The sequence below is a fragment of the Spermophilus citellus genome (assembly GCF_964194105.1).
Source record: "Spermophilus citellus genome assembly, chromosome: 9".
Classification (NCBI taxonomy): domain Eukaryota; kingdom Metazoa; phylum Chordata; class Mammalia; order Rodentia; family Sciuridae; genus Spermophilus; species Spermophilus citellus.
This window is the reverse complement of record NC_138191.1, coordinates 5,121,389-5,138,253: the sequence shown is the minus strand read 5'-3', so window position 1 is coordinate 5,138,253 and position 16,865 is coordinate 5,121,389. Positions and strand designations below refer to the sequence as shown.

Genomic DNA, 16,865 nt, shown 5'->3' with positions numbered 1-16,865 from the left:
GGATGAAGCTAGGTGGACAGTGGCCCACACGGGTATTCCAAGGAACTGGGGAGGCGGGAGAATCTCAAGTTTGAGACTAGCCTCAGCAACTTAGTGAGGCTCTGTATCCAAAAAAAAAAAAAAAAGGTGGGTGGGTGGGTGGGTGAGGGGGTGAGGTTGGGAAGTATACTCAGTGGTAAAGCACCCAGTATCAAAAAAAAAATATAAGACATCCATTTTAGGAGAGAGGTGGAGGGAAGGGATAATCTTTATTGCTTTCTCGAGCCACCTGAAGGAAGCCAGAAATAGAAAAGAGAGTGTTTAAGATAGGAAAAATAAAACCAAAAAGTCCTCCTCTCCCGCTTTATCAGATCTTAGCAGCACGAAGTAGAAAGGCAGCTGCTAGACTGAGGCTGTGGCTCAGTGGTAGAGTGTTCACCTAGCACGCATGAGGCACTGAGTTCAATTCTCAGCACCACATAAAAATACTGTGTCCACCTAAAACTAAAAAAAAAAAAAAAAAAAAGGCAGCTGCTACCAACAAGCTTACCTACCAACCATAACCATGGGCAAATCATTAAGTCTCTGAAATTTCTAAAATGAAGACATAATAAGAATAATATACAGGGGTGGGGATTGTGGCTCAGTGGTAGAATGCTTGCCTAGCATGTGTGAGGCATTGGATTCAATCCCTAGAACCGCATAAAATAAACAAACAAATAAATAAATAAATAAAAACAAATAAAATAAAGGTATTGTGTCCATATAGAACAGAAAAATAAAAATAAATATACAGTAATAAGTAGGTAATACCTACTGAACATTTACTGTGAACCTGAGATTACTCTAAGTCCTTCACATGTACCATTTATTTTGACCACACAGTTCAATGGAAACGTAAAAGATAAAATATGTGAGAATAATTTGCAAAGAAAAAACTACTACCGAACTGAATTTATTAAAATGTTGTTATTTAAAAACATGTAAGACTCTAGTAGGTAGCTTTCCACCCTAAAAGAGGAGTTAAAAAACCCTAGATCTTACCCACTTAATCTTTCCATATTTCTGGTTGTATCTAAGAACTTTCCAGAAGCAGAAATGGGTACGAGGAGTGCCGTACTTACGTAAGCATTAAGGGCATCATTGGCCTCTCTCTCAGAGACACCAGTTGTCATTGACGTCACAATGTTCATACACCTTTCCAATCTCTGGGGAGAGTGAGAACAACATAACAGTGTGTCAGTATCACCTATGAAGTACTGTTACTTTTTTTTTTTTTTTTTGGTGCTAGGCATTGAACCCAGAGCACTTACCCATTGAACCACATCCCCAGCCCTATTTTTACATACTTTATTTAGAAACAGGGTCTTGCTAAGTTGCTAAGGCTGGATTTGAATTCATGATCCTCTTGCCTCAGACTCCCAAACAGCTAGGATTTTAGGAATGTAGCACCATGCCCAGGTGCTACACCATTGTTCTACATGGGCACAATACCTTTATGGCCCCAAAAAAGTTCTTAAAAAATTCAAACCTGATGATGTCTCTAGCTCTAACTGCCTTTAAAAAAAAAAAAAAAAAAAAAAGGAAAAGGAAAAGTCCTTCCTTATAGTAGAGCACCATCTAACAAATATAGAAATAGCAAGAATAATAGTTGATTTAGGCAAATATTTTCAATAGATGTTTACCAGCAGGTAAAACTTTCAAGAGAAAGAAGATTCACTCAAACTTATAAATCTCAGAGGGAAAATAATAAATGTAAGAAGACCTGGAGGGCATCACCTTAACCAATGAACCAAAGTACACCATATGCATCTGATAAGATGCACTGAAGATAGGTGGTGGCATGCGTGGGGTCCCAGCTACTCAGGAGTCTGAGACAACCCAAATTGAGAGATTCCACAAAATAACTGGCCTGTCAAAAAAATGCCTTAAGGGGCTGGGAACATAGCTCAGTTGGTAGACTGCTTGCCTCACATGCACAAGGCCTTGGGTTCAATCCCAAACACCGCCAAAAAAAAAAAGCCTTAATGCTAAGGTAAGGAAAGACAAAATGGACTACGAATCTGTTACAGACTAAAGAATAATAAAGAGTAATACAGAGATATGACACCTAAATACAATGGTGTGATCCTGGACTGCTATAATTGGGACGAGAGATAAAATGTGAATACTTGAATCACTGACTTGAACTAGCAACATGTCAATGTTAAACTATCCATCCCCACCCCCAGGGTACTGAAGATTGAACCCACGGGCACCTTACTATTGAGCTCTGAACCCTTTTTGCGACAGGGTCTTGTTCAATTGCAGAGGTTGGGCTTGAGCTTGCAACTACCTCGGCCATCTGAACTGCTAGGATTATAGGTGTGTGCCACAGAGTGCCTGGCAAATTATCCAGTCTTGACAATGGAATGGTGGATATGTGAGGAAAGATTCCTGTTTTTAATAAAATCAGGATACCAAAGAAATACTTGCACACCTTGGATTATTATGGCACTATTCATAATAGCTATGGAACAAACCTAGCTGCCCATCAACATATGAATGGATTAAAAAAAGTGATAAATATACACAATGAAATATCATTCAGCCACAAAAAAGAATGAAATCCCATCATTTACAGTAAAATGGATGAGGCAATACAATGTTTGTTTGGTTTTTTTTTTTTTTTTTTTTTTTGAGAGAGAGAGAGAGAGAGAATTTTTTAAATATTTATTTCTTAGTTTTCAGCAGACACAACATCTTTGTTTGTATGTGGTGCTGAGGATTGAACCCGGGCCGCACGCATGCCAGACTACCGTGCTACCGCTTGAGCCACACCCCCAGCCCATACAATGTCATCTTAAGTAAAATAAGCTAGATATAGAAAGACATGTATGTAACTTTCCATGTATGTAGAAACTAAAAACAAGTCAATGTGAATCTATACACTGATTATTAGAGGTTGGGAAAGGCAGTGGTAGGAGAGGGTGAATAAACAGAGGCTGGATTGATTACTGCATGCTGCATGCATGTGTAGAAATATCATACATACAATTAAGACATGTTAACCAAAAAGAAAGTATTTTTAAAAAAATCTTTTGTTATTGGGAAATATATGTGGAAGTATTTAAATTTAAAGGAGCATCAATGGTTGCTACTTTCAAAAGAATAAAATATCTGTATATATAGAGTAATATAGCAGATGTGTCACATACTGATAATCAGCAAATATAAGTGAAAAGCATATGAGCATTCTATGTATTATAATTTTTCTTTAAGTTCGAAATTATTTTGAAATAAAGTTATTAAACAAATTAAAGAATCAAGGTTGGGGAATGTAGCTCAGTGGTACAGCACTTGTCTAGCATACACAAGGCCCTAGGTTCAAACCCCAGCATTACCAAAACAAACAAATAAAAAAATTTAATAATAATATTAAAGAGGGCTGGGGATGTGGCTCAAGCGGTAGCACGGTCGTCTGGCATGCGTGTGGCCCGGGTTCGATCCTCAGCACCACATACCAACAAAGATGTTGTGTCCGCCGAGAACTAAAAAATAAATATTAAAAATTCTCTCTCTCTCTCTCTCCCTCCCCTCTCTCACTCTCAAAAAAAAAAATAATAATAATAATATTAAAGAAAAAAAGAGTCAGGCTGGAGATAAAATTCAGTGGTAGAGTGCTTGCCTTGCCTAGCATGCACAAGACTGAGTTCTATCCCTCGTACCACTCACTCACTCACTCTCTTTCTCTCTCTCACACACACACACAAAAGAAAGAAAGAAAGAAAATTGAAGACTTTTATCAACAGAATACAAGGTATGGATCTTGGATTACTGACTTGAAATACTGATTATATAGTAAGAAATTGTTAAAAAAATTTTTTGTGGGGTGGATGGTAAGGTAAATAAGAGAAAGCAGCAGACATAAGAAAGAGAAAGAAAAAGCAAGAAGAGATAATCATGAGGCTTCCAGAAAACCCAACAGAGGCCAGAGGTAAAGCAGGAGATGGCTTAAAGGAGAGTACTGTTAACATTCATAGGTAGGATATTAGTACTAAGTATTTCCTAAAACATATCCTTCTTTCTGGTACAGTGCTTGCCTCGTATGCACAAGGCCCTGGGTTCAATCCCCAGCACCACCAAAAAATAAATAAATAAGAGGGGTAACATAGACTTCTGGGAGGGAGAAGGGGGCCATAGCTGGTATCCAAAGAAGCAAGGTTTTTAAAGAAATGTGTGTATACACACACACACACACACACACATATTAAAAATATTTTCTTTTTTGTTAACATGTCTTAATTGTATGTATGATATTTCTACACATGCATGCAGCATGCACTAAATATACAGACACAGCTACATAAAGATACTGTTCTACCTAAAGTCCCCCAAAATGCTAAAAACAAACTTAAAAAATGAGAGTATGAGGAAAGAAAAGGAGTGACAAAGAATAAAAGGCCAGACTAAAATTTGCCAAGGTCTCTAGTTAAACGAAAGTAGGGACAGCTATATTAAAAACTATCCAAGGGCCATTCTACTTTCAAAGGCCACCCAAACATGGCATGTGCTCAACATTCTAAAGAGATCTTACTCACTGGTTCCTTGTTTCAAAGATGCATTTGATACTAAACATTTAGATATTGATAATATATCTCATATATTTTGCCAGAAAGCTTCTCCACTATCAACACCTAAACCTTAGTCCTTTAAAACTTTTATCATGAGGATTAACCCAAAAACTGTTTAAGGAAAAATGATCCCCAATGATAATGCTGCTGGCAAAATTGTGACAAAGGCAGGCTGGTTTACTTCCCTTTGACTTTAGATGTCAGAACAAAACATCTTCTTAAGAACTGAATACAAGGACAATGGGAAAAGGTCTAGGCATGAAAGATAATCATGCTTCTCTTCTAACCACCATCTTGAAGTTGTGTATGTCTATCCTGGGTAAGAACATAAGGTGGCAGAGGGTAGAATTATGTGTTAATGTAAGCAGCTCTGGTAGCTATAAAACTTCAACCTAAAATAACCCAAAGCTGCCAGGTTTGCAGGTTTACAACTTCACTGGAAATGTCAGGTCTATCTCCCAAATTAGGTCAGATCAGCAGGTTCCACCTTAATAAACAGCACCTGCATACTTGTGAAAGGGAACTGTGAGATCACATGAAAGCTGAGCTGTACTGTCACAAACCACCTCTCCAACAAGCTCTGAGATACATCATTACCTTGTACACCTCATACATGAAAAGAGAAGGGGAGGAAAAATATCACAATGGGCTTCCTTTTTAAAAAAATTTCATCCCTTTCTACCCAAGATTCTTACCAGGGACTGGAGAGAGAGTTATTCTAGCTGCCAAGTCTAGACTATTCTTGGTGGGACCCCTGTATCCAACAGAGGTTAACAAGCAGAGTTGAGGGACATAGTGAACAAGGAGCAGCATAGCATCCTAAAATTCTAGATACTGTTTCCTATCAAAGGAAGAAATCTCTGCTGAATCAACAGACAGAGGAAAAAAATCAAACATCAGCTAACTAATGCAAACTGACAGGAAACCCAGTATAGAAGGAACTGCACTTGCTAGTTAGCTTTAGGCTCATCTTGGGTGAGTTATTTACTCTTTCTAAACCCTGGTTTTCTTATCATATAGAGATAATTCCTATATCACAAGGTTGCTCTGAGGATTAAATAAGATAAAAATTTGAAAGCATCTTGCATACAACCTTCATTGAGCTAGAATCTATCTAATTTGTAAGGAAGCTCATCAGTTGCACAAGTCTACATCTACGAAGAACAGACTCTTCAAACCATTTGCCACTATTTCTAATTGCATGTCCTTGAAGATCCCTGAAAACTAACCCCCTACCACAGGCCATGGATAAATGCTTGAGTAGGCTGAAATGCTTCCTCTCCTACTTATCCTCTGTAAACTTTTGACTTCTAGAGGAGGCCTACCTGATGGACCCTGTACCAAAATCCTACAAAGCTGGCTACATAGCCCTATGAGCAGTAGAGTTTCTCGCTATGATTTAACTCTCAGAGACCTTGGGTGGAACAGTTTCTCTAGGCCCCTCCTAGATATTCTAAGCTCTGCTCAGAGGCCTGAGTCAATTTTCTATGGGTCACTGCCCAGTTAAGGACAAAGTGGCCTCTGGAAACAGGGAGGCCCAGCTAAGGATGTAGAAAGTAGGAGAGTCCAGAATCTGGAAAAGTAGATAAACACAATGGAGAGAGAAATGTGATGGAAAGTCCTTTGCAGGCAATGAGAGTATAGAAGACACTACTCCTCATGAACTATAGAAATTACTTCTCCATACAGGATGGAGAATTAACGATTCAGGATGTCAAAAGCATCACATCCTGGGCTGGGGTTGTGGCTCAGTGGTAGAGTGCTTGCCTGGCACATGTGAAGCCCTGGGTTCGATCCTCAGCACCACATAAAAATAAATAAAATAAAGGTATTGTGTCCAACTACAACTAAAAGATAAATATTAAAAAACAAAAAGCATCAAATCCCCTCAAAGAGGGCCACAGGAAACTAGATTCCTACAGTCCAGTAACCATATCTTTCTTCCCCCAGTCTCTGGAGGCCCTTAGTAAAGATGAAATCATATATGTAGCTGCCAACAATTGCTGGCAGAATGGCTCTGTTCAGAATAAGCACTCTACAACAACATCTCGGAGAGCTGAGTAAATATTTATCATCTCTAGGAGCTCCTCAACTAATTTTTCTAGTACTAAAACTGCCTGACCATAACTACCATGACAACAGCAACAGATATCTGCCATTATATACCTGAAGCTGAAAATTGACTTTGGAGTCTCAAGTTAAAAGGATCCCTCTAATCTTTCATTTCCCACCCTAAGCTAAGAAAATATATAGTGTGGTAAAAAAGTGTACAATAAAATTTCAGCTACTCAGGATGCTGAGGCAGGAGGAACATAAGTTCAAAGCAGCCTAGTCAAATTGCCAAGGCTGTCTCAAAAAATAAAAAATAAAGGCTAAGGTTGCAGCTCAGTGGTAGAGCACTTGCCTAGCATATGTGAGGTACTGGGTTTGATTCTCTGCCCCACATATAAATAAATAAAATAAAGGTCTATTGACAACTAAAAAAAGTTTTAAATAATAATAAAAGAAAGAACGAGCTGTGGCGGTATAGCTCAGTGGTGGAGTGCTTGCCTAGCAAGGTAGGACCTTAAGTTCAATCCCTAGTTGGGGTGGGGGGGAGTGTAATAGTATATACTGCTCCTTTATGGGACATTTTGGCCTTGAAGGACTAAATTCTATGGTCTTCAGGAAAGGAAGAAATGATCCAATGGGCAAAATCCTCAAGAACCCACATCAATGAGGAGTTACTCAATAGCAGGTTCCAAGCACAGCTAGCCCTTCCTTTCCCTGGACACAGAACTGACATAGGGCCTTGAGCATCTCAGATTCTGGCATCCTCTGATGGGCCTAGAACCAATCCCCTATGGATACTTAAGGACAACCTATATTCAACAAAGAGTCCCTTGTATGTGAAATGATGATTTATGGAAAAAAACTGGAAATGACTCAAAGCCCATTCCCTAGCGATTCCATGGAAAGGATATAAATTATTCCCTGGGGAAACTATGGCAGGGACATACTTCTAATCAAATGCAATGCTAAGACCTATCCATAACTTCAAGAAGTTCTGACTTGTTTGGGCCACAGCTCCTGCTTTCAGTCTCACTTCAAGGTGGCTGGCCCCTCTTTGACAAAGGAATAACCAGGAGCTGCAAAGGCTCATGCAAGTAGGAACTACGTGTTCTAACTCCTCCAATCTCTGGCACTATTTTTATCCCATTCCCTCCCCAAATTGGGCTGGGGATGAGCAAGGAGACTGGTCTTCAAAGGGAGGAATGAGGTCAAAGAGAAGAAAGGATACAAGGAACATTCCCTGGGGTAGAAGAGTCCCAGCCCCTGACCTTGACTAATGCTCCATACTCCAGGCCTCTATAAAGAGCCTTTCCAAATCATACCCAACTATAATGACACCATCCTCTTCATTATTCTAATCAGATCTTCTTTGTTTTAAACCTTCTTTTGGGGGGCTGGGGCTGTAGCTCAGTGATAAAGTGCTTGCCTCAAAAGTGTGAGGCACTAGGTTCGATCCTCAGCACCACATAAAAATAAATAAAGATACTGTATGTTCATCTACAACTAAATAAATATTTTTAAAAAAATAAAAAATAAACTTTTTTTTGGGTGTGTTAATTCAAGTCTTCAGATGATAAACTGTGGAAGGCAGACTTTGGGTCTCACCCATCTTATTTTCCTATAATTCTCAACACACAGTAAGTGTACATGGTCAGAGGGCTACCTCTGCGTACCTGTGAATAGATAGACCTGTAAGGGAAAATTACCCAGCCAGAACAAGCACAGGTCAGTTGGTCAACAACCAGGTTTTGATAACTTCTGTGTGCAGAGATCTGTGCTGAGGCCCAGATGAAGAAGTCAGAGCCCTTAAAATCACTCTGGTCTAGTGGGGTTGACAGAACCACACATGGGGGAAAAATAGTGTGGTAAGGCTAGCTGGAAAGTTTGAATGCAAAGGACAAAAGGCCAAGAAGGAAGGGGAGTAGAGGAGTTTGAGGCACAATAAGAAACATCTGCACCATGAAAGAGATTAGGAGGAAAAAAAAAAGGACTCTCCCTTCCTCTTCTCCCTGGAAACAGTTAAAAGTTCATTCTCAGTCTAAAAAAGCAAGAAAATAAATGCTTCCCTTCTTTTGTGGTCTCCTCCTGCCATATCATTTTGTTTACTGCGCTGAACAGGATGCTGTCCTACCCTGTGGTTTAAATTAAATCACAGGCACGATGACCCCTGTAGGAATCAGGATGAGGAATAAACAGATTATCATCCACCATTACTCTTTTCCCTTCCATATACCTGATAGAGGAACCAAAGGCAGTAGTTTTACTACTGACATAAAAGTGGCCATTTCTTTCTCTCGTGGTGGTGTGGTACTCAGAGATGAAACAACGGCCTCATGCATGCCAGGCAAGCACTTAAGCATTTACCATTTGAACTACATCTCTAGTGCCCAAAATGGTCATTTCGTTAAAAAAAAAAAAAAAAAAAAAAAAAAGGATAATTTGAATATCCAGGTAATCCTAAGCAAGATTTCTTTTTTTTAACTAAGTCAATTTTATGTTTTGGGAATACATTATTTTTGGAGTATTATTTACATTCCTAATTATATTTATTTTGATTTAAGAAAAAACACAAGACAAACTTTATCTAAATGTTCAGAGAACTATTGGGGGGAAGCCAAACTACAAGTAGACTTTTGCTGGTAGGTAATCTGCAGTTGCTATTTAACCACCTCTTGATCACACTGTCTCACTGTCTTGTGTCTGAACTAATGGTTTTTCAAATAAACTTATGAGTTTCACCTATTTACCCTCATTATAGTAACTGATAAAGGGCTATAACAAAATCAGAAGCAGCAGAATGAACAGCGAAGAGCCAGGGCCTATTAATTTCCTCATGCCTCAGTTCTGGGCTGGGTCTTATATTCCTATGTCAAAACCCTTGTGTATAGCTTAGGAAAGAGTTATGTGATCGAATCCAAGCCAGCAGGGGAAGAACAACTGGGGAAAGAGAAGGGAGGAACAACTACCAAGTTCCCTAAGAATTCCCATTCTGTTCCATGGTACTGCCTCACTCTATCCTTTTTAAAAATGAGGTACTAGGAATTAAACTCAAGGCATGGGGCATGCTTGGCAAGTGCGCTACTACTGAGTGAGCTACCCTCCCATGACCTACATTCTTCTCAGCAACTCTGTGAACTCTATCTGTTCTACGGAACATGGTCCCCTAGGTCACATTCACTTGTTCACCCCATTCCTGTAGCTGAGGCTACTGAACTAACACTATTTACGTGTCCTCATTCTAAATGCCTAGTTGACTGGCAACTGGCTGTGTCTGCCGACGTCAATAATACCATCTAACAGGAGGGTCCAAGGCCTGCTGCAAGCTCCTATCAGCCCCAGACACCTACAGACACACAAACACACACACAGACACACATTATTCTCAAGTCAATATGATCTGGGTCTGAAACAGAGTGGACATTAAAAATAGCTGTGATGTGTATGTGGAAAGGAATAAAAATAAATAAATTTGGTAAATCTGGATGTTGTATCCCTTCCATCACCAACACCCCTCACCCATTTTCAGACTAGTGACTGCTGTTACTATGACAACCTATCCAGGAAGTTGGCCCACACTTCTTCCTTCAGGAGCAGGAAACTAGAGCAGTGTTTGTGTGTTGCCTTGGAAAAAACTTGAAGGCCTTTCCCCCCACCCCCACCCATATCCGCTCCGTATCCCTCAACCCAATTTCTTAACTCCCTTCCCCACCCGCCACACCTACCTCCTCTAACTCATCCTTGGCATCCAAACTGGTTGAAAGTAGCAGCCTCCCCCCTCCTGGGGCTCCTGCTCCCGCTCCTCCTCCACCTCCCGCCGCTCCCGAAGCAGCTGCTGCTGCTGCCCCCTTTCCCTTCTGTAACTCCATGGCTGCAGCCAGGAGACGGGAAAAGGCCGGGGAGTGGGTGGGTGGGAAGTCCTAGACGTGGGGAACTCGGGGTCGCCCGGGAAGAGGGGCCGGGGGCCGGGGGGAGGGGAGGGCGCGGGCCCCCGTGCTCGGCACTCCGCCCTCCTCTCCGAGGCCGCGCCTGGGAGGCACGAAGGCGGCCGGTCCTGCAAGGCTGCTTCCGGGGTGGCAGGGCTGTAGAGAAGCCGTTAGCTCAAAGTGCGGGAGCCGGGGTCTGCGCCCCGAGGTGGCTGGGCGAGGCTCCGGCCCTGGGGCCGTGGGAGGGCAGCCCTCTCTGGCTTCTGACCCTAACCGCGGGGAAGACCCTAAGTTTCTGCCCCTAGCGGTGGGGGCGGGGGAGTCCTGCCCCCGCGGTCGGGGCCGGGAGGTCTTCCCAGCCGGCGCCCAGGGTTTGCGGAGCGAGGCTCCTTTGGATCCGGGCCCTAGAGGGTGAGGGTGAGGCAGTAGCGCTACAGGAGGACACGGATGACCAGCTTCTCCTCACGCCACACAGAGGCGGCCATCGTGGAAGGCCGAGGCGACGTAGGGGGCGGGGGAAATCGTGGCGGCCCGCGCCGGAAGTGAGCAGCCGCGGTCTCGCGCTTCCGCCAATGGCTGCTTTCGCCGTGGCGCAGGCTCTCGGGGTGGGGAGGGGGGGGGAGGCCGACGGCGGAGGACGGGTCTTTTCCTCGTCTACCAATGGTATTTGAGAAGAAACGAGCCCGGTCTGATGGGCAGCCAGCTTGCTCAATCGCCCCCTCTCTGTCCCCCAAGGGGCGGGACTACGAAAGGATTCAGGAAAAAGAGAGGCTGCGCGTGCGCGGACTAGAGAGCACGCGCGGTGCTGGCTTGGGTGCGCTCGCTCCTGGGGCAAGGGTGGGTTCGGGCACCTGGACACTGCCTCTGCGTGGCTGCGGGGGACACGACGCCTGTCCGCAAACGGGCAGTGCAGGGGAGGGAACCGAGCACGCCTCTTAGGTGGCCCCCGAGCAAACGCCCGCGGATGGCACGGAGTCAGCTCCCTGAGCTGAGTGCATCCCACAGGCAAGTGCGGGCTCCTCTGCAAGTGCAGTGGTCCCTTCGCTCAAGTGCCTGAACTCACGTGCGCAAGCCAGTGGGGCCAGCTCTAATAAAAATCTGCAGGCCGGAGAAGCCATCTTCATACTCCCCTCGAGCCTCTGGGACCGACCCATGCCGCTGAAATCATTGTACTCTCACTCAGCAATTCACCGAGGAGTAGTGTGAGAGCAGTGTGGTTACTGGGTTATGTGTGAGTTCATTTTTACTTTGTTCCCCATCTGTGCATCTCGGTAGCATTTTCCATTCTTTAGAAACACTTTAAGGATTGCCTTACACACCAAAGCAAAATTTCTCTCTCTCTCTCTCTCTCTCTCTCTCTCTCTGGCCAGTGCTGGGGACGGAACCCAGCACTTCACTCTAAGGCAAGTGCTTTGCTTTGTGCTTTATCACTGACCTTCATCCCTCGCCAACTTTTGCTGTGTGTGTTAGTCACTGGAGACTGAACCCAGGGACACCACACTACCGCTGAACTACATTCCCAACTCTTCTGTAACGTGGAGACCAGGGCAACCTGTTAGCTTTAAGAAGACTATGGAACTAATGTATATGAGGTCATTTTTTTAAAGCTGGAATGCATTGTACTAGTTATTCCTACACCAAGCTGGCTGTGACTTGGGAGGCTGAGGCAGGAGGATTACAAATTCGAGACCAGCCTGGGCAACAAGCAGACCCAGTTTCAAAACAGGGTGGAGATGTGGTTCAGTGGTAGAACACCCCTGAGTTAAATCCTTAGTACCACAAAACAACACACACACACACAAACCTAGTCATCACTATTCTACATATAGAACTAGTTTTTAAAATTTTTTCAGTTGTAGATGGACACAATACCTTAATTTAATTTATTTATTTACATGTGGTGCTGAAGATCTAACGCTGTACCACACACATGCTAGGCAAGCTCTCTACCACTGAACTACAACCCTAGCCCTAGATTCCCCCCGCCCCCTATGTTGCCCTCGACATTTGCAGTATCTTATTTTAACTATACCTTTTATTATGTTTTTCTTATTTTAAAAAACTATATATTTCTGTTGAAGTCCTGTGGCTGTACCTTCAAGCTGGCTCAGTCATTCATCATTTTGTCTGTCATGCTAGGTATCATTTTGACTTTGTGTGTTTTAATTATTCATAAAATAAGACCTACACTGGATGATCTCCTAATAGCTTTCCAACACTTAGTCTACAGTTCCACTGTATGCTTTGGATTCCTTCTAGGTACAAAGCCCTGCTTTAGCCATTGATGAACACAAACTTAAGTTATTGCAATAGCATTATTCTGTGTAAATGGAAACACATATTAGATGAAAAACAGGAAGTAAGGTGTAGAACATTGTGTATATGATGGTTCTGTTTGTGTGGGGGAGCCTGGATATACATATGTAAATATACATGTGTATATGTATCTCTGGAAATATACACAAAACCTGTGTAATATTATGTAATGTTGTTTTTCTCTCTTTTTTTTTTTTTTTTTTTGACACTGGGGATTGAATGCATGGGTACTTTACCACTGAGTTATACCTCCAGCCCATTTTTTATTTTAAGATGGGTTTCTGGGCTGGGGTTGTGGCTCAGCGGTAGAGGGCTTGCCTAGCACGTGTGAGGCCCTGGGTTCGATCCTCAGCACCACATAAAAACAAATAAACAAAATAAAGGTATTGTGTACAACTAAAAAATAAATATTAAAAAAAAAGATGGTTTTCACATTTAATTGCTGAGGCTGGCCTCCAATTTGTGATCCTCCTGCCTCAGTGTCCTGAGTTGCTGGGATTACAGGCATGTACCACCCTCCCCAGCATGATGGTTTTAGGGGTGGAGGAATAGCTCAAAGCTTGCTCATTGCCTAGAATGTATGAATCTCTGGGTTCATTCTTCAGCACAACCTAAATAAATAAATAAATAAATAGATGGAGTGACTGTAAATATAGTGTTTGTTTTTTCAGAACACACCTGACTTAAAACTTTCTATAGCAAAGTTTATTTCCCCTTCTCTAACACACTGGGTCGGAAACAAGCTGCAGTTCTTCTTATAGATATTAATTAAATAATACTTACATTTATCTATGGCTTGCTGTATGCCATGCTTTCTTCTCTTTTTGTACCAGGGACTGAACTCAGGGGTGCTTAATTACTGATTCACATCCCCAGCCTTTTTATTTTTTATTTTGAGATAGAATCTCACTAAGTTGCTTAGGGTCCTGCTGAATTGCTGAGGCTGGGCTCAAACTTGTGATCCCCTTGCCTCAGCCTCCTGAGACTCTAGGATTATAAATGTGCACCACAGTAACATTATTTATTGTAGCCGAAACTAGAAACAATTCAAAAATCCCATCAATACTAGAAAATATAGTGCTAGGCAGGGGCTGTGGCTCAGCAGTAGAGCGCCCGCCTAGCACATGCAAGGCCCTGGGTTCGATCCTCAGCACCACATAAGAATAAATAGATAAAATAAAGGTATTGTGTCCAATTACAACTAAAAAAAGTATTTAAAAAGCATACTACATATAAAATATATATTTATTTACATAATGAAATTCAGCAATAAAAATGAGCAAACTTCATAACACCCACAATACTGGATTTGTCTCACAGACATAATGTTGATTGAAAGAATCCAGACACATTAAGTACATATGTTTATAAAGTTCAGGAACAATAAAACTTAGCTATGCCAATAGAAATAAAAGTAATAGGGCTGGGGATGTGGCTCAAGCGGTAGCGCGCTCGCCTGGCATGCGCGCAGCCCGGGTTCGATCCTCAGCACCACATACCAACAAAGATGTTGTGTCCGCCGAGAACTAAAAAATAAATATTAAAAATTCTCTCTCTCTCTCTCTCTCTCTCTCTCTCTCTCTCTCTCCTCTCTCACTCTCTCTAAAAAAATAAAAAAAATAACCCAGCCAGAGGTTGTATTAAAAAAAATAATAAAAGTAATAGTTACCTCTGAAAGTTTGAGGGTTGGGGAAGATATTGAATGGGAAAGATATGAAAGAGTCTCTGAGGTGCTGGTAACAATCATCTTTTTCTGAGTGATAGGTCTATGATGTATATAAATGAAAAACTTTATGGAGCTATACACATTTGGTTTGTTTTGCCTCCAATTTAAAAAGTGAAGTATGGTGTGTGACTTAGTGGTAGAGCATTTGCTTGCTATGCATGAGGCCCTGGGTTTGATGCCCAGCACCACCAAACAAACAAAAACCCAAGAAGAAAATGCACATAAGTCTAAACAGAGAAACCATTTTTCATCTGTCAGGTTGGCAAAAATTCCAAAGTTTGAAAACATTGTTAATGTTTACCTGTTACTGGGGTTGAACCCAGGGATACTCTACTATTGAGCTGCATCCCAGCCCTCACCTCTTTTTTTAATTATTAGACAGGGTCCAACTAAATTATCCAGACTGGCTTTAAACTTGTAACCCTCTTGCTCTTAACATTTCGGAAAATTAGTTACACCCATGCATTAAGTGTGCAAGTTGGTAAACCCCATATAGGAAAAATAGATATAAAAACTGGAATAAATATAAAAATTACAAATACATATTACAGTCAGGTATGGTGACCCACACTGTAATTCCAGCTGCTCAAGAGCATTACAATTTCAAAAGTGATCTAAATGAATTCGAAAGACAGTCTCTCAAAATTTAAAGCCAGGCACTGTAATTCCAATGACTCAGGACTCGGGCAGATACCTGTAATTCTAATTACTCAGGACTCTGAGGCAGGAGGATCACAGTTCAAGGCTAGTCTGGACAATTTCATGAAACCCTGTCTCAAAATAACAAAGAGGACTGGGGATATAGCTCAGTGGTTGAGCAGTCTTGGATTCAGTCCCTAGTAGTAACCCCCCAAAATGCATATCCCGCTTCTAGGGGTATATCTTGAAGATAAACTGCCTGAAATATGATATAGATATGATAGTACACATTAGGTATGGGTATGAAATTAAATATTTCAGCACTGTATATAATAATATAAGATCATTGAAGAAGATACACCCAAAAATGGAAAGACATCCCACGTATATGGATTGGAAGAATGAAATGTCCATACTACTGAAAGCAATCTATAGAGTAAATGCAATTCCTGTCAAAATACCAATTAAAAAAAAAAAAAACCTGAAAATTTGTATGAACTAAAAAAGATTTCTGAGCCAAAGTAACTCTGCATAAAAAGAACAAAGATGAAAGTATCACACACACTCCCTGACTTCAAAATGTATTATGAAGCTGTAGTAACTAAAAACGTGCTACAGGGCGGGGGCTGGGGCTCAGCAGTAGAGCGCCTGCCTAGCACCTACGAGGCCCTGGGTTCGATCCTCAGCACCACATAAAAATAAATAAAATAAAATAAAGATATTGTGTGCAACTCCAACTAAAAAATAAATATTTAAAAAAGCAAAAAAAAGAAAGCATACTACATAAAAACAGACACGAGAACAATGGAATGGAATAGAGAAACCAAAAGCAAATTCACACATTTACAGCAAAGACAGCAAAAACATACATTGGAAAAAGGATAGTCTCTTCCTTACATGGTGCTTGGAAAACTGGATACATGAAGAAGAATGATACTAGAGAGTTTTTTTTTTTTTTAAGAGAGAGTGAGAGAGGGGAGAGAGAGAGGAGAGAGAGAGAGAGAGAATTTTAATATTTATCTTTAAGTTTTCAGCGGACACAACATCTTTGTTGGTATGTGGTGCTGAGGGTCGAACCCGGGCCGCACGCATGCCAGGCGAGCGCGCTACCGCTTGAGCCACATCCCCAGCCCCTAGAGAGTTTTCTGAGGCTGGCTTCAGATATCATTTCAAAATGGATGGAAGACTTAGACATGAAACCCAAAAGAGAAGCCAGGTACCATGTGGTGGTGCCAGCCTGTAATCCCTGCTACTTGGGAGGCTGAGGCAGGAGGATCACCAGTTCAAAGCCAACCTGGGGAATTTAACAACACCCTGTCTCAAAATGAAAAATAATAATCTGGGGATGTAACTGAGTAGTAAAGCATTTTGTGTTCAAACCTGGGGGTGGGTGGATGGGTGCTGAAACAGAACAAAGGAAACAATTCAGGGCAAACTTTTTTTTTTTTATATGACCCCAAAAGCACAAGCAAAAACTGACACTATGGGACTATATCAAACTAAAAAGCTTCTGCACAGCAAGGGAAACAAGCAGAGAATTTAGAGACATCCTACAGAATGAGAGAAAATACTTGCAAACTATTTAAAAAAAGATTAATATCCAGAATATAGGACCGG

General features: G+C 41.7%; 1 protein-coding gene across 1 annotated transcript in view; it reads right to left on the bottom strand.

The window, feature by feature from the left end:
- Positions 1-11,108, bottom strand: part of INTS3 (integrator complex subunit 3) — a 41,122-nt gene extending 30,014 nt beyond the window's left edge. Inside the window, exons 1-2 of the mRNA XM_081306842.1 lie at positions 10,367-11,108; positions 1,104-1,187 (exon numbers count right to left, since the gene is read on the bottom strand). Coding sequence (XP_081162968.1) covers positions 1,104-1,187; positions 10,367-10,510 — 228 coding nt within the window. The 5' untranslated portion in view covers positions 10,511-11,108. The remainder of the gene's footprint in view (positions 1-1,103; positions 1,188-10,366) is intronic.
- Between the last annotated feature and the right edge of the window lie 5,757 nt (positions 11,109-16,865).